The 18,754-nt window shown below is 41.9% G+C and overlaps 1 protein-coding gene across 1 annotated transcript; it reads left to right on the top strand.

Moving 5' to 3' along the window:
* Nucleotides 1-3,647: 3,647 nt before the first annotated feature.
* Nucleotides 3,648-18,372, top strand: bmpr1bb (bone morphogenetic protein receptor, type IBb). The gene is made up of 11 exons (XM_076088589.1): nt 3,648-3,735; nt 13,667-13,826; nt 14,142-14,247; nt 14,578-14,680; nt 15,635-15,731; nt 16,266-16,410; nt 16,822-17,014; nt 17,180-17,477; nt 17,583-17,752; nt 17,954-18,084; nt 18,247-18,372. The coding sequence occupies exons 1-11, from the start codon at nt 3,648-3,650 to the stop codon at nt 18,370-18,372; spliced, it is 1,617 nt and encodes a 538-aa protein (XP_075944704.1).
* Nucleotides 18,373-18,754: the final 382 nt, after the last annotated feature.

Raw genomic sequence — 18,754 nt, 5'->3', positions numbered from 1 at the left:
CTTTTTGTTTCACAGGTTAGCGGTGATTGTTCACAGTCATCCATCCCGCTCCTCTTGCTGTGTGATGAAAGGTGCGTTTGCGCCTTTAAAGTCCTCTTCTGAAATAAAAAACGTGGCTCATTTTCATGGTGCACTGTAGCTGGTATTATTGTAACGGTCTCTATTTCATAAGAAAATGTTTGCCTTATGAAATGGAGACAGATTATTACAAACAACCAAGCTGCATTAATTGATCTCTGACTGCCGGAGGGCAGAACGTGGGGGATACAGTCTGCAAAACAAATTGAAAATAATCGCGCAGCTCAACTACTCCCCTCCCTCCCTCCCCGTCTCTCCCAAATCAAAACTTAAAACCCACTCTACTAAGAGGTCAAAGCCAGAAGTGGGGCACCATAGATGAAAACATGTGCCACCATGACAAGGGAAGATGTACTTGATTTACTGAAGTACATTGTGTGCAATGACTTCTGACAGTGTTTATGTGGCCTCTTCAGTGAGAAGAGGCCATATGTTCTCTCTGATGATTTAATTTATTTGTACACAGGAATTTTTATATTATATTATATATATATATATATATATATATTTGAATCTCTGGGGCTTTGTTGGAAGAACTTTGAGTTTTAGCATCTTCCATTTTTTGCTAAAATTGTAGAGTAATGTGAAAAAAGGAGCAGTAAGCAGAGCAATGTGGTGTCAGAAGTCCTGAGGTGGAATAGAGAGGTGAAAACCACAGATCTTATATGAGAACCGGATGCCATTTTCCCTGATGACCCTCCATTTATTCCAACTAAAGTTTCTCTCTGGGCAGATACACAGAAAAACTTTGTCAGGCTCCCCATGTGTTTGGCCCAATGAGCATGCTAAATTCGAGTCCTGTGGCTGAGCCAGCGAGGTGACTTCCTGCTAATTTTTCACACTTGCACGAAAACAATTTACAAATACAGCTCTTTGACACTTTTACATTTTGTTATTGAACCCAGTGGCCTGAATTCTGAGACTACAAAGAGTTATTTGAAAGCATTTTCGACCACAGTGTTCATTGTGATACAGCAGTTTATGTGGTAATTATTGTGCATAAGAAAGTCTTTTTTTGGACCTGCAATTCTGATTGTGATCGACATTACTCATGATTCAACTCAATCACTTCTTGTGATCACTTCTCCTGACCCCAGTTTGTAATACAAGCTTTCTGTAACATGTGCAGTCTTCAAACCCAAACCCAACTTAACTATTCAGGCCAGAATAAACAAAACCTCTATTTTCACATTAAGTAGTACTCTTTATGATAAGTAAACTGAACCTTGATGTGTGAAACCGGTGGAGTGACCCTTTAACACAGCTTTTGAATCCCTTTCTGGCATGTCTAATGTGACTATTTCTCATTCCAGTTGCAACAAACATTGTGGTTTTACAGAATAATCAAGGCGCTGACAGACTGATTTCTCCGGCAGTATTAATCATCCTGTAACTATGCGTGTGATGACAGATGGGCCCTGCAGTTATAATTCTACCTAAGAGAGGGAAGCAAAGAAGAAGCAAGGGAAGTGAAGAGTTAATTTCACTAAAAGCAAGTTTTCCAACCAGTCTGCCCCACTTTCAACCCCCTTTATGTGGTGAAGTGACCCCCACCTACAGAGCTGCTCACTCCCCTGGACCCTGTAGGCTGTCTGAGAATACGGGGAGGCTCCACGCTGGGCGTTTGATGGAGCGCAGAAGGGTGTGTGAGGTGCACTGACCCATTCACATCGCTCCCCATGCACTCGTGCTTCAGAATAGGCTGACTTATCACATGTAATGCACGGCGCTGCACAAATCAGGAGTGACAGCTATAGGGCCATATGAGCACTGAAGGAGAGAAGTGGCTTCTGGGAGCCGCTGTTCCCACCCAGTCGGACTATAAGAGAGAACAGGTGTGGACTAGAGAAGCCCATTTGTTGTTGTTGTTTCACCCTCCTCCATCACTGCTTTAACACTACCGGGACTTTTTTTGTGGGGCTTTTTTTACTAAAAAACGTCTCTGTCTTCAAGAAAGCTCTCTCACTCACAAGGATTCTAAATGTGTGGTTTAGGACATTTGGCCATCTCTGAGATGTTTATGATTTATGTAGGTGCTGTAGTTCGACTTGATGTAATCTGTCTAATAGCTCACTTAATCCTCTTAAATTGTCACCCACATAAATCTTCACCACTGGAATGTGTCCCTATTGTTACCTTGTTTTTTTTTCTGTGGTACTGCATGTTTGCGTGGGTTGGATTAGTGTGACATTTGTGGTGGTGCCTGGAGGTGTGAGCTCTAATCACCTCATGTGTGATGGCCTGATCCCTCTACAAGTGTTTGTGTTTTCACCCCTTTCACACACAGACTCACATGAGGAACTGAAGGCGATGTAGCCTACGTCTGAACTTAAATACCAGACTCTTGGTCACAGATTAGCGCCCCGGTCTTTGCCATTCACACAGCACCTGTGTCTGCAGCTGTAGTTCCAGACACATAGCATGAAGATGGGGTTGTTGAGAGGTAGGTTGCCTATTTTGTTCATCATTGTGGATTGAATCCTCTTATTGTTTTTTTGACAGACAGATGAAACTTGCAATTCAAGGTCTTTTATCTTTGAGGTATTTTTGTACTTTTTGAAGGTGGGTGGATGTTAGTTGCAGCCACGCTTTCACACTTTTGATGAATTCAAGTATGAAGACTTACTTTAAATGGGGAGTGGTATTGTTGAACTTTTGCAGTTGTATTGTGGGAAATGAAATACTTGTTTTTGCAGTCGATAGAAACATAACTTATTTCTGGCAGAATATGCCATAGCAAATCAGCCTTTCACACCAAAGCTTAGCAATTTTGAAAACACATAAAACTCAGGTTAGGCAACGGTGTTGCTGAGCCAGCATGGATAACCCGCGTTGACCCATTCACAACAACTACAAATACAGGTATTGTTCTGGGTTGTCGCTCGAGTGCATCAAACACTTATTAGCTCTGACTTGCAGGATTTGATACCAGATAGTTTTACCAAAGTATATGTACATGTCCTCTGTAGGTTTATCCTCTTCAGCTCTAACTGTAGTCTCTGTGTCCCTCTTGGCATGCTGTGTGTTTGTATGTCTGTGGCAATAGCTCATAATGCTTTCACACCTCGTTCAGCCCCTGCTCACATCCACGGCCGCGTTGCCCCCTTCTTTTGTGATCTACTTTCTCTGTACGAGTGATGTAAGAATCTTTAATGTGTCTCTCTCTGCGTGAAAGAGAGAGAGACTCTATACGTGGATTCACATATACTCAGCTGTTCCCTGTAGTGAACCGGTCATAGAAAGGGCCGGACAAATAGCACAGTGAGAGAGCGGCTAAGTAACACCCCCCTCTTTTCTCCCCCTCTTCTTTCTCTGTGTCCGTCTCTCCCAGGCTGTCAGTGTGGGGTAGTGCTGGAGGCTGCGGGGCTGCAGTGTGCTGTGGGAAGTTCCTGAGAGGGCAGAGAGGCAGTCACACACAGAGAGACACTTGTACAGAAAGCGGATTTGCGCTCTTTCACGGAAGGATATAAAACACATCTCACACCTCTGCCTCTTTGCACGGGCGCGTCCGTTGTGGCTGCGCCTCAGGGATTTGAAGGAGGTGGGCGACTGGAGTTGGGGCTGGAGTGATGGTGGTGGTGTGGCTGCCTCAGGAGTGGGCCTGGCAGGCTGTTCTCCTGGTGACTGGACTAGCATCACTGAGCCGTGGGTCTAATGGTGAGTACTCTGCTGGACGCCAGCTCTTACTGTGTTTTGATGCTGCACCTTCCTGCTGCCTTTATGTTTTAAGTCGCAGCGAGGCTGATGAGGCTGAGGCCTTCATGTGATTGCTTCAACTTTATCACACATTGGCCAAACTGTAATGTAAAGCTGCAAGAAACAAATGAAAATATAATTTGTGCACATTTTCTTCTTGGGTTTCTATATTTGTTCTTTGGGGTCGATTTTTCTGAAGTTGGAAGCATGTTTTCACACATTTTTCACATTTATTGTGAGTGTTGTCAGGTTACAGGTTGATCGCTCTAGCTGTGAGGTTATCCGTCTATTTTTTACCCTGCAGAATTTATGATCAGCAAAAGCTATTGTGATCTCAACAGAGGCTACCATGAGAACGGGTGTGCATTTATCTGCCCTGTCCGCTCCTTCACAACCACCCCCCGTCAACCACCCCCACCCCCACCACCCTGGTCATGTTTTGAATTGTTTGAAGATGGACAGCCAGTTGTCTTTTTACGATGAATGCCAACAGTGTCATGGTGCCCCGTAAGGTTGTGACAGGGGGGGGGAGGGTCGACAAGCTCTCAGCCTCAAGAAGATGACACTTGTGCATTTGTTCTGTTTCTGATCACGGAGAAGGAGAGACACATTGGTCAGTATAAGTGTTCGTATAAGTATGGCTTGGGATTTCCTGAAGTAGTAATTTTACCGTTTCTTCAAGTTGACCAGCCAAACGTATGCATATTTTGCTTTTATCTTTAAGTTTCCCATTTGTGGCTTTTTATTAGATTTGAATCAAACAATCGATTAGTAGCCCTACAGAAAATTGGTGTGCAACTATTTTCATAATTATCAATTCTTTGTCTTATACGATTGTATAATGCATATCTTACTGTTGGTTGGACCAAACAAGCAATTTAAGACATTACCTAGGCTTCAGGAATTTGTAATCATTATTTTATATATTTTTTTTTAATTTTATTTTATACACCAAATAATTGATAGTCGATTGATAATCGATAATGAAAAAAATCATATGTTGCTGTGCTACTTTTAATGGTTTATGGGGGGAAGTGTAACCTTTGCAGACATACTCAGTTGTCAAACACTTATTAAGAACACAGTTGGGTGTCAGGCTGTAAAGCCAGCATCTGGGTGCACACACACACACACACACACACACACACACACACACACACACGCACAAAAAAGCACAGTGTTTATAAATATTGCCATTAAGTGATGTTCTGGAAAATTTCACCATATGACTCTTTGCTGCAACTGGATCTCCCTTAAATGATAGATGTGTCAGTTCTTTAATTTAACCTATTGATGCTCTCCTGGTGCTGACATGGCCACTTTATGTACATACTCATACAGCAAACATTGTAAAAACATCTTAAGACCAAAGCTTTAACAGTATATTAGCAGAGTTGTCATTGACACATTTTTTGGAAAATTCTTTGTAAATTGTAAAGCTTTAGAAAATGAAATAGCAGGAATAATATGCAGGTAGATATATATATATATAACTCTGATGTAACTTCACATTAGAACACAAAGGGATGCTGTTTAATCCTGAAAGAGATGCTTCACTGAAAATGTGTCAAAAGTAAAGACCAGCTGTAAAATCCCAGACTGACTGAGTAGTTCAGAGCTATCTGTAACTTTTCGCAGTTGGTCACGAAATACCTCAGCTGCCGATGAATGTTTCTTCAGAGAATCTCCTTCATTCTTATCTGTGCAGACGAAGCTCAGTGTTTAACTTCTCATCCAATATTAGTCCAGCGTGTTTGAGGGTCAGTCACCACACGGATGGAAAGGATGTGGGAAGATGGAGTGAAGTTCAAACAGAATCATGCGTGAAAGGTATCATTGATTTTTTTTTTTTTTCGCAACAGTTTGACTATAAATTGACAGGAGGCAGTTTCTGGTTGTTCCTGTCAGTGCAGACGAAAGCCGTGAGCCTTCTTGCTAAGATTCCATACTTAATGCTCGTTCTGCAGCGTTCCACAATTTTACTCCTTCTGTCCACTTTCTTTCTTCAATACTTGAGCCACCAGTTGTCATTTGGTTTCCTCTGTGATCCGATCGTGTAAAGGTCTCCTCCAAATGAGTAAAACATGTGGGAGGTTGCCCATAAATCTCAGCAGCACGGTCAATTTGCCACCTGTTGTAAGAGGCTGGTGAGGTTCACAGAGACTACATGAGCCCTAATCATTCCTCCATTCGCAATGCAGAGGAAATACAAAGAAGTTAGTTGTATGTTCGATTATGTCCTTTATGATAGTTACATTTTTTTATTTTTTTTTATATTGTTTTTGGCTTATTTCTTCCATCCACATTTTTTGTTTTGCTTTATCCCATGTTTGTAACACAAAATCGCTGGGTGACAATAAAAACCCATTGTGTCCTAGTCATAGCTGCAAATACGACTATAATCTGTATTAAGAAGGTGAGATGTTGCCTGACACCCACCAAGAGAGACACTGAGTCCCAGACTGATACAAGCTGTTTATGAATACTGATGTTTTCAATCTCATCCCAAGACTGAAATATACAAAAGGCCAACAATGAGTTCACTTTATGCCACTAAAGCAATCTTCTGGTCTGCTGGACAGACATGTAAAGTCAACTAGTCAGTTTCCAACTTCAATGTCTCGTGTTTTCTTTCACAGCGATCTTCAAATATCTGAAAATGTCAGTGTGTCTCTGTAGGAGTGTGTCCCTGTCGACATTCAGAGGAATTTCTAGTTTACTTTATCATCAACCATTCGTTTTCTGTAGCTCCACTTCAGGACGACTCCTAATTGCAAATCTTCTTTGAATTTAGGATCGGGGAAAACAGGATCATTGTGATGTTCTGTAAGGATCATTGTATTTGTTCTTGAAATAGAAAGTTTGTGACTTCATTGAGAACTTGGTGCTTTTTGGTTCCTCTATTTGTAACACTGTTGATGATTATTCTAAGTTTAGGATATATATATATATATATATAACTTTAAAAAATGTCTGTAACAGTTTGAAACAGAAAGTGCATTGACTCACTTATCGCTCTTTGGAAGACATCTGTGTGGAGCTGAGTGTTGTGGAATAAGGTCAAAGTGTGGTGGGGTGCAGTGGTCCAGGAGTGCAAAACAGCAGCAGTTGGTCCTCGGCAGGACCAGGCCTCTCCAGCCTTCTGTGCGCTGCTTCCTGTCAGGATGTGGATACGGTTCCCCCACACAGAATTTGATCCCCAGGCAGATGTGCTGCTCCAGCGGCCGGGCATGGGAGCATATACTGTGTGTGTGTGTGTTTGTGTAATAGTTATTCGTGTGCACCGCATGAGTGTACCTGCCTTGTGAGATGTGGATGCTTAGGACTACTTTTTGTGAGTTCATGGAGTTTTTAAACACCGTCGATACATTTGGGATAATGTAAGTATGCAACGCAACAGAATATATAGGTGTAGTCACCTTACACATTTTAAGGTTACATATTATACTTTTAGAGTGCTTTAAGAATTGCTACTTTTGAATTATGATGCATGAATGAATAATACTGTAGATTTGGTAAACAAGAAAAGACATGTTGTGTTGGAAATTCAAATTATATCGCCCTAAAACATATCTGGTTTTAAGTTAAAAAACCTAAAAACAACCTTGAGGTAAACACTCGGCAGAGATAATGTTGTGGTGGCGCTATGGCTGTAGTCTCTCAAAATGTCTGTAATGGAGCCCAGCATTAGTCAGTGGCTTGTGGCTTTTTCCAGTAAGTCCAGACCACATGGATAGATAGACAGAGTGTGATATGAACTGATGGCCATTGTGGATAGACATTGTTTAAAAAAACACATATCTTGAACTTGACAAGAGCAGGAATAGAGAAGATAGGATTGAGTTAGTGTGTCAGGATGAGTGTCACACACGTACACCACACTGTGATCGATACAAAGCCTCAGTTTCAATACATGCCAGCATCCACACTTGTTCTGTGTGTCAGTTTGTGTGTGTGTGTGTGTGTGTGTGTGTGTGTGTGTGTGTGTGTGTGTGTGTGTGTGTGTGTGTGTGTGTATGTGTTTCATTGTATTTTTTTATTATTATAGGTAAGTTTAAATACTGCATTGTTATTGTGTAGTTTGTATGTTCTCCCCGTTTCAGCATGGAGTTTTGTCCGGGTTCTCCGGCTTCCTCCCACTCTCCAAAAACATGTAGGTTGTGTTGGATGACTCCAAATTGCCTGTGCGTGTGAATGTGAGTGGAATGGTTGTCTGTCTCTATGTGTCAGCCCTATGATGGCCTGGAGGCCAAGCAGGGTGTACCCTGCCTTCGCTTTATGTCAGCTGGGATCGACTCCACCCCCCCATCCCCCAGTGAGCCTGAAAAGTATAGAGCGGTTACAGATCATGGATGGATGGATATAATAATAATAATGTGAATATAATAAATACTGTACAACTATACATAAAATGGTAAAGATGAAAATAAGTATGGAAACAAGGAAATTGTTTTTTTAAAGAAATGAACATATGTTTTTTATGGTTTATCTTAAATCACTGGTTTTCTTACCCTTTTATGTCCAAGATCTGACGTCCCTCTCTCTCTCTGTTCTTGGTATTCATTGAAACATGGAAAAAGTCAGTATGTCTATGTGTCTGTAGAATATGTGGATATAGCAGCTCTCTGCTGTATTCACACCTTTTGTGGAACGTTTTCTTTTCTCCGCAAACATTGTGAATCCCAGTTGAGCTAGTATTTCTGTAAGTGTGGTTGGGGTACAACGTGGCGCCGCGTCTACGGCAGAGACACGTCTCCCCTCCATAAATGAGCTCTATCACTATTGCTGCGGGTGGTGGGAGCCTCAAAGTGACCATCTCAGTCCTCCAGAACGGCAGTCTGGTCATGGCCGGTAAACACGGAACAGGTTGCTGGAAGCTGCTGGTGGAAACGGTTGACCCGATGTGGTTGTGGCAGATATGGAGGAGAGATTGTGGAATGTGCTCCTCAGACACGTTCTCGTGTGTGTGTGTGTGTGTATGTGTGCATGTACAATATGTGCACATGCGTGAGTGTCTCGTGTGGCAGAGTCCTTTGAAGCCTGTAGTGGGTTAAGAGGGATGAGGCTGCGGTGGTAGGGTGGAGGAGGATGTATGGCCCCTCTGCAGGTTGGTTGTGACCTCCTCAGGGTCAGTGTGCACTCTGGAGACACTGGGGAAGATGTCTCCTTTGAGGAGGTGATTTATATTGGCCACCTGGAGTAACTTATCTCCCTTTTCTCTGATGTCCTCCTCTCTGCCTGTGATGAACCGTCGGTGTGAAGGGCTCAGCTCACAGATTAAATGGCTGCGGTGCTCTGAAGTTGGCTCTTGTGAAACAACCGTGTTAATTGGAACACTTTATGCAGAGAGTTTTTTTCCTCGACATTAAATTCCCCCCCGGCAATATTTCTTTCCTAACTAATCACTGCCAATGGCAGTAATTCTGTTTTGCATTGATTTCCAATTATCTCTTGAATGAAAACCCAATATTCTAACAGTATATTTATTGACGTGTCTGTCTGGATTACAACATTAGTAGTATAGGTTGCGTCACACATGTCTGTCTTTAGTGCACAAAACAAATCCAAAGTAGCCGCAGTAGAAGATTAAATTCAGAGATTAACAGAAGACATTCCACCTTTACCTCTGGGAATAAATTAATCATTTTTTTCATGGGACATATTTTCACATAGCACATTTCTTTTAATTGCCCAACTCCTGACTCATCACTGACTCTTGTTCTACAACAATCCATTCCCAAAGATCCTTCTTCTGTTGCTGTTGCATTTGTGTCGTACTTGTCACCATACACTCTTTATCCAAGTACGTTTACCTTGGTTTACGATAATCGTCCTCATCACCATTCCTGTACTGGTATGAAATGGTGATCTGCAAGAAAAATGAAATACAATCACTAATGTCTTGCCAATGCATTAGCCTCCTGTTTATGCTGCTACTCAAATGGTTGGATAGTGGGAGATTTGTCTCTTTATAAACAAAATATTTCAAATTAAAATAAATGTATTCCATGCCGTGCATGTTCGCTACAACAAGTCAGTAGAATATTAAGTACAGGTCAATTCATTATGGCTCAAGTTTGTTTGTCCTTTACTCACAATTATTGTCTAAATGAACAACAATTGACAGACAACCCCAACCGTAGGACCTGAGTGACAACAAGGAAAAGCCTCCACAAAAACTTGCCTCTTCAAGGACAGTCAGACAGAAGTAGGAGCTGAGAATAGGCAAACAAAGGACACATTTATTAGAAAATGCAGCATTAAAGATCTACAAAATCATAGATTAAGAGCTGTTGGATAAACATCCGGATCTGATGTGTGGGAATTTCAATGTCAGTTTACCTCCGTCACCATGGAAAAGTTTACTGGAAGGAGGAAGTATCACAGACCACACTGATAGTGTTCATCTGAGAAGAGATGACAAACATGGTCCGGAAGATGACACATGATCTGTCATCACTAATTCAGATACTTTTGGAAAAGCTGAAGCGGACACGGTGATGAGCTGTGACTGAACGTCTCCAGCTGGAGTAATTCGCTATATGTAACTTCTAATTGCTTCAAGTGTGTGTGTGTGTGTGTGTGTGTGTGTGTGTGTGTGTGTGTGTGTGTGTGTGTCTAGTTTGAGGAACAGCCTGTGGAATGTGTGGGGGATGCAGATCAGATTTCGGGGTGACCTTGAGTGTGCCTTGTAGCTGACACAGCAAGTGTGTGTGTGTGTGTGTGTGTGTGTGTGTGTGTGTGTGTGTGTGTGTGTACAGAGACAAAGGGACAATGAACTATGTTCATTTATTTGTGTGTGAAAAACAATGGACTTGAATACTGTGGTGTATTAATACTAATAACTCAACTTTTGATTTGAGATACCCAAATCTAAAAGGCTTTTATATACCAAGCAAGACACTCTGCCACTCTGCATACTAAATGTTAAACTGTTCACTTAATGGTTTGATCAAGTTAAACAAATGAGGTGCACTTTTAATGTGATTTCTCAGGCAGTATTCTGACTGATTTTGATTTTACAGATCAGCTCTCGATCAAGTTTTAGTGTAACATCTCCTCAAGGCTGTAGTCTTACACGCATTCACTTTTTTACTCCAGAGCAGGATTCTCCTTCCCTTACGTCAGCTTTCCTGTAACATCTCTCTCCGGAGTGACCTGCCCCTGTCTGCTTTGTTCACTTACCGCCTTTGTAAAGGTTTTAATAAAACATGGCTGATGTGGACAGCCTGAATCCTTCATGAAACATTCCCTCCTTGTGTTTTTTTTTGGGGGGGGGGGGGGTTTGCACACTTGCAAAGCAGATGTGATAGACAAACCAAGGCCACTGTGAGGGAGGATCAGAACACCTCCCCAAACCTCCCCAAACCTCCCCTCTGACAGAAACAGCAACGGTTTATAATTACTTGTGATCGTTCTTAGTTATGCAAACTAACTATGCATTTTCATTACAGATGAAACGTCTGTAGAACTGTACAGTTTTATGATATAAATAATTTAATACGTGATCAGAAGAGGCGATAGAGAGAGAGAGGGAAGAAAGAAGACACCCATCTCGTGTGGCACAACACTGTTCAGCTTTCTGACCACAGAGGTCTTAAGGGATGAGCTGCTGTCTGAACTGGTTTTATTCTCCACTGATGAATGTGTCCACCTTCAGTTACTTGATAGTGAGGATAAAAAGGTTGAATCATTGAGAATCATTCTTAATGAATAATTTAGCAGTAGGTATTTATAATCAGATAATTAAGACGTAAGTGTCTTAACATTTGACTATGAGCATTGTTAATGAACTACAAATACATTTTGTAGTTCCTTTGATGAAATGAAATACTAAATAAGTGAATGCGCTAATGTTTAAAAATTCCAGTTGGTTCCCAGTTTTTCATTCATAATTAACATTTAACAAAGTACAGTTTAGGGAAGTTCCAGTTGATAAATAACTAACTTAATATGGATTTCCTTTTTCTTCAAAGCTCAACCTCGGACTGATTCAGTGGCAGCTGCAACAGTTCATACTTTCAAGGATGAGCAAGAGCAATACTATTCATCTCCTGGTTTATGTGAATACACGTGTACTGTGTTGCTGTACTTGGCTTGATTCTGTTTTGGTAATGTGTTTCACAGTAGCTGTTGACTGGTGGAAATTGTATTCGTCCTCTCAGGAGATGAACACTAAATCATGCCAAAAACAAATAACCTATATACTTTGCTTTTTAGGAGTTTTGATGACAAACTGATGATGTCTGTCAACTATCCTGTGCTATTTGGAGATTGATTCTGGGAAGGAGGATACAGTTCAATCTATTTTGTATAGCCCAAAATCACAAATTTGCCTCCGAAGGCTTTACAATCTGTACACATGCGACATACTCTGTCCCGGGACCCTCGCACCAGAACAGGAAAAAAAAGGAAGAAACCTTAGGGAGAGCAACAGAGGAGGGATCCCTCTCCCAGGAAGGACAGAAGTGCAATAGATGTCATGTGTACAGAATAAACAACATAACAGAGTTCACATTAAATGCACATGACAGAAATGATTCATGTAATGAGAGAAGTAAGCAGGGAATAATGATCTAAAAATGACGACTGCTAATAATAACAGCAGTGGATATTGTAGAATAACAATGATAACAAAAGCAGTAATGGAATCGGCAGTAGCAATGCGACTACTAATAATGGTGATGCTGGCATTGGGTGTCAGTCGGGACCACGGCAGGAGGCAAGACCACAGTCCAGATAAAACCACGATCCACGGAAACCTGTGAGGAGAGAAAGCACAAAGACTCCTGGGAAGAAGCAAAGTTAATAAAGTGCCTCAATGGGACATGAATTCATACAGAAGGAGAGAGAGAAGAGGAGAGAGGAGCTCAGTGTATCGTAGGAAGTCCCCCGGCAGTCGAGGCCTTTAGCAGCTTATCTAGAGGCTGGACTAAAGCAGACCTGAGCCAGCCCTAACTATAAGCATTATCAAAAAGAAAAGCCTTAAGCCTACTGTGGTGAGTGTGTCTGCTCCCCGGACTGAAGCTGGAAGCTGGTTCCACTGAAGAGGAGCTTGATAACTGAAGGCTCTGGCTCCCATCCTACTTCACAAGACCCTAGGAGCCACAAGTAGCCCTGCATTTAGGGAGCGCAGCTCTCTAGTAGGGTAATAAGCTCCTTAAGATATGACAGTGCCTGACCAATAAGGGCTTTGTAGGTGAGAAGGATTTTAAATTATATTCTTGATTTTACAGAACGCCACAGATACAAAAGGTGTACAAGAGATCATTTACAAATTACAGGAACTTTCTGTATTTTTCTGTTAGTATATATGTTAAGCAGTGACGGTCTCATCATTCACTAGTTCAACATTTAACAGACTTATTTAAAACATTTTGACTTGATTATCAATTCTTTTGACCTTAAATTCTGCTGTTGATTTGGAGGATTTGATTTATTGCAAAACAACATGAAGAATATCATAAATTATATAAGAAAGCTCGAGATCTGAAAATGTATCTTACACATTTATACACAAGCACTCGTAGACTGGCAGATATGCACACACACACACACACACACACACAGCACAAAGACTTCTTTCTGGTGAGCAGTGTTATTCTAGTTCCAGACTTCATGCAGGTACATTGAGTCCAGTCCAGAACAGCATGGTTGCTTTCACCAGCACATACTGTATTCACACATTCTGTGGATCGCATTGCCATGGAAATGAGCAGAAATGCTGTTTGGATCCTGTGATTTATTCCGTCTTTAATTTCCCTGAGGTGTATGTGCTTAAGTTTTACCCCTCTGGCTTTCCTGGAGCTAGAAGAGTGACCAGATGTATTGGCCTGATGTTGTGCTAAGTCTCTCTCGCTCTCGCTCTCTCTCGCTCTCGCTCTCTCTCTAGCCAACATGTTGGACACCATGCTGCTGAAGAACGGATGGAAGGGGGGATCGGAGCGGAGGGCAGAGGAGAGCAGCAGCACAGCCACAGTGTCGGCTCAGAACATGCTTCGGTGCCACTGCTACCACCACTGCCCAGAGGACTCTGTCAACAACACCTGCATGTACGGTGAAGCACACACACATCTATGCTCACGCGCACACACACACGGGTAGACTACGGAAATAACTTTCTATATCAAGGCTATCAAAAGACAAATTTGTATCTACAGTAATGATCAGAGATTACCTGATGAGGCAAATGTTTACTTTAGCTACTTTCTTTAATTAGATCCCTGAAGCCCCTTGCAATGAAGGTTACTAACACTTTCACTAGCTGACCCTTCATATTTGTGTATATGCATGTGCTGTATGTAATGATGAAAAGACTCCCAGCCAATGTTTACTTCTATGATGATGATGTATGTGCATTTTGGCAGGACTGATGGTTACTGCTTCACCATGGTGGAGGAGGAGGAGGAGGGGGGTGTGGCAGTACTCACTGCAGGTTGTTTGGGTCTTGCCGGTTTCGAGTTCCAGTGCAGAGTAAGTCAGATGTGTGTGTGTTCTGTATATGTGTGTGTGTATTTCTGCCTATATCTGTACTTGTTTGTGTACGTGTGTCCTTCTTCACGAGCTGCTGTTAAGCCTTCATGAGCTTTCCTTCACTCACAGCCGCTCTTTATGAGAAGCTATTTAAATCAGACTTTACACACAATGGGAAAAACATTTGGTATATTGTAGAGTTTTCTCATTAGGAGTAAGTGTGGCTGTAAATATTGCCTACTCTTCTGTCTTCATCATTTATATGTAGAAAGGCATGTGTTTTATGTGTGTGTGTGTGTGTGTGTGTGTGTGTGTGTCTGTCTGTGATAGGACACGTGGAATGCTCGTTTGAGGAGATCCGTTAAGTGTTGCACAGATCAGGATTATTGCAACAGAGACTTGCATCCTACTATTCCTCCACTCATGACATCAGGTAAGACACACACTTGCTGGCAGAGGTTTTCTCACACTGTAATCCTGCCCCACTTGAGGGCCTTTTTAGAAAGGGCTCATTCAGGCCACGCTGGGTAGTGATGGGTAGTGACAGTTTAAACTGTTACAAACCACAGTGTGGTGCTGGAGTGAAGTGGCACATGCTGCTCCGGGGGGGTGGGGGGGGGGCAGGGAGGGAGAGAGAGAGAGAAAGAAAGGCAGGTGAAACGGAGCCTGTAGGCTCGGCTTGTTCTCTCACCCTCTAATGAAAAGGACAGCCTCTCCCCAGGGCCTGCTTGAGTTTCTTGCCTCGGGACGGATGTGAGATATCTGTCCATCTGTTACTCTGCAACACACCAACACACACACACACACACATTCCTTCTCTCTCGTTCCCTTTCTGTCATACAAACTCACCATTACGCTTTCACACACCCTCACACACTTCGTTTTGACCTTCAAGCAAACGGCGACAAAAATGAAATAGTCAACTTTTACAAGTTATTTATTATTATGTATTATATATATTATGTCCACTAGTCCTTCTTTTTGTGTGTGTGTGTGGTTCTGTGCACACCATGACGTGTTTGTGTGCCTGATTGGCAGGAGCACGGCAGAAAGGCTAGAGTCCCAGCGCTGCTTTAGGCCTCTGGGGGTTTCTGTAGCGCTGTCAGTGTGACAACTGATCTGTGGAGTTCAGGAAGGGGATGTGATCGATCACACGCTGTGAGAGTGGGGGGGGGGCAGGGAAAGCTGAGAGGCAGCAAGGGGGAAAAGGAGCTTGTTCATGCTAATGAATATTAGAAAGATGTTGGAGCTGAAAAACAATTCAAACTAATTACTGTCACCACCTATACATCACCTGTAATTTGACAGACTTTCTATCTCACTTAGGGGCGGTAAGATGATAACAATGACATTCAATTATTATCAATATGTCTCCCAACTTGTTTAGATTACGTGGACAGCAGTATCCAGTACATGGCTCTCTTCATTTCAATCACAGTTTGCAGTATCATCCTTGGTCTCGTCCTCATCTTCTGCTACTTCAGGTAAGATTGTAGAAAACATGCATGTGTCAGCACAGTCACCCTCCTGATGTGTGGACATACTATCCTAAGACTTATTTGTGACATAATATACGATGACTTTTATTTTTCATTTATGCTATGACTTTTTATGATTTCTTTAGGACGTACTAGATTCTGACTTTTTATGGCACTTTAATGACATATTATACTATGACTATTTCATGTCAATGTAAAGGAATTACATTTAGAATTGTTTATGAATGACACTGACTTTGGGACGGTTGAAATTATTTTTCAGGACGGTGGAGAAAAAAGTCTTAGCCTTACTGTTAACACTATACAACAACTTTTGAAATGTAATTTATTATGACGTTTTTTTTTACAATTTAATGACATACTATACTACAATTTGTTTCACATTTTAATGACATGTCATACAACGATTTTTTTCACATTTTAATGACGTACTATACTCTGGCTTTTTGGACATTTTAATGACGTTATACTACTACAACACTGGCATTTTGTAAACATTTCATCACCTTTTTATGGCAGATATAAGCGGCAGGAATCACGGCCACGCTACAGTATTGATCTGGAGCAGGAGGAGAGCTGCATCCCCGCTGGGGAGTCCCTGAAGGACCTGATTGAGCATTCCCGCAGCATCGGGTCTGGGTCAGGGTCAGGACTCCCTCTACTGGTAAGAACAAACAAGTGCACATCTGGCTCAACATCACAAGCCCAGCCCTGATAGAACAGTAATACATTACTGCATTGTCTCATACTTTCACGTAGGGCTGGGTGATATGGATGAAATCAGAAACAAATTTTACTAATTGATCATAATTTGTCAATAATAATTGTGTACAACTATACTTAAGCACATTGAGGCAGAAGGCACACAATCTGCCCTCATTTTAAGTGTCTTCCATGGGAGCGCAAATAATAAAAAAAGCAATAGGAAAGACTGTAAACCACAAATGTGTTGTTGCAATGATGAAGTTCCAATAATCAATCATGTCTATAACGAATGTTTTTAAAAAGCGTATCTAAAGGCAATAGGCATAATAAACCACACATTCTTTGTTTTTTTTGTAATACCTGTTTCCAGGTGCAGCGCACAATCGCCAAACAGATTCAGATGGTTAAGCAGATTGGAAAAGGGCGATACGGAGAGGTCTGGATGGGCAAGTGGAGAGAGGAGAGAGTGGCTGTCAAAGTCTTCTTCACCACAGAAGAAGACAGCTGGTTCAGAGAGACTGAAATATATCAGACCTTCCTGATGAGACATGACAATATACTGGGTAAGGTGATATAAGTGCAGTGTGAAAAAAAATGAAATAAGGACTGACTTAAGTATTGCATGTGTGTCTGTAAAGACCTTAAATTAAGGAAACCCCCTCGGACTTTAATGTTACTATTGAGCTAAATGGATTGTGTTTTTTTTATTCCTTCTTTCCAACCCCCAGGATTCATAGCAGCAGATATTAAAGGAACCGGCTCGTGGACTCAGCTCTACTTAATTACGGACTACCACGAGAATGGATCTTTATACGACTACCTCAAGTCCAACACCTTAGACGTGAAGGCTCTGTTGAAACTGGCCTACTCTTCCATATCAGGCCTCTGTCACCTGCACACTCAGATCCATGGCACACAGGGCAAACCAGCCATCGCACACAGAGACCTGAAGAGTAAAAACATCTTGGTAAAAAAGAACGGATTCTGCTGTATAGCAGACCTTGGACTGGCTGTCAAGTTTAACAGGTACCACATACATCTTTGACGTTTGAACACTCATTTTGATCGAGTTTTGGAGTATCTTGGACAGTTCTTGAAATATCTTCATTCTGTTTCTTGTCCCTCTCTCAGTAACACCGACGAGGTGGATATACCTCCCAACCTACGGGTTGGTACGAAGCGCTATATGCCCCCTGAAGTGTTGGAAGAGACCCTGAACAAGACCCAGTCTTTTATAATGGCTGACATGTACAGTTTTGGCCTCATTGTTTGGGAGATGGCCCGACGTTGCATTTCTGGAGGTCAGGAAAAAAATCATATCGCACATTTATTTTATTACACATGAACTCACGCTTTTACATTTAAGGACAAAATACAAGAATGTAGATACGAGCGTAAGAACATATCAGCATAATGAACATAAATAAAACACTCCATCTCTTTCTTTTACTTGATGTTTTCTAAATGATAATGCCGATTCCCACTTCTGTTTTTTCCTGAAGGCATTGTGGAGGAGTATCAGCTGCCCTATCACGACCTCGTGCCCACTGATCCGTCCTATGAGGAGATGAAAGAAGTTGTCTGTATTAAGAAACAAAGACCTTCATTTGCTAATCGCTGGACTAGTGATGAGGTATTTAAAAAGATTTTCTATACCCCTTTTTCAAACAATGCATATTTTTATAGACTATTTAAAGCGCTAGATAAAAACGACATATTGGTCTTAGAAATGCTCTGACATATACATCAATAATCCATTTGTTTTATTGTTATTTATATGTACACATGTCTTCAGTGTTTACGGCAGATGGGAAAACTGATGTCTGAGTGTTGGGGTCACAACCCGACCAGTCGCCTCACAGCCCTGAGGGTGAAGAAGACCCTGGCGAAGATGTTAGAGACCCAAGACATCAAACTGTGACAGAGAGTTAAGAGAGAAGCTCTCATCACCTGAGACTTGCCACTGGCACAGCGCCACTTACACTGGCCGATAAAAGAAAGGTGGGAAAAAAAAGACTGAAAGATCGGACAAAGGAAACCAACAGCGAAGGATGAGTGATAGAGATAATGGTTGACAGGGAGCCAGAAAAATGAGGCAAAAGATTTATTATGTCGGGGGAGATCCTCTCCCACCCATTGTATGAGCCGCCTCTGCCTCAGGCCAAGTGTTCGGGTTGTGCTTTCTGTGAAAGCGGAGTGGTTGTCAGGTCCAAACTGCCCAGATGTGCAGCCAGACGGGGACCGTTGCGGGAGAGGAGCACTAGTATCCCTCTGCTTAGTTCTAAACAGAGGAAGCCTCTGCT

This window comes from Anarhichas minor, unplaced genomic scaffold (genome assembly GCF_050575085.1).
Source record: "Anarhichas minor isolate MPS153535 unplaced genomic scaffold, ASM5057508v1 ptg000002l, whole genome shotgun sequence".
Taxonomy (NCBI): Eukaryota; Metazoa; Chordata; class Actinopteri; order Perciformes; family Anarhichadidae; genus Anarhichas; species Anarhichas minor.
This window is presented reverse-complemented; position numbering and strand designations above follow the sequence as displayed.

Excerpts from the sequence above, each read along its gene's own strand:
- bmpr1bb (XM_076088589.1), top strand. The coding sequence starts at position 3,648 with ATGGTGGTGGTGTGGCTGCCTCAGGAGTGGGCCTGGCAGGCTGTTCTC. Across the intron at positions 14,248-14,577 it reads GTTTCGAGTTCCAGTGCAGA|GACACGTGGAATGCTCGTTT; the intron begins GTAAGTCAGATG and ends TGTCTGTGATAG. Across the intron at positions 14,681-15,634 it reads TCCTCCACTCATGACATCAG|ATTACGTGGACAGCAGTATC; the intron begins GTAAGACACACA and ends CAACTTGTTTAG.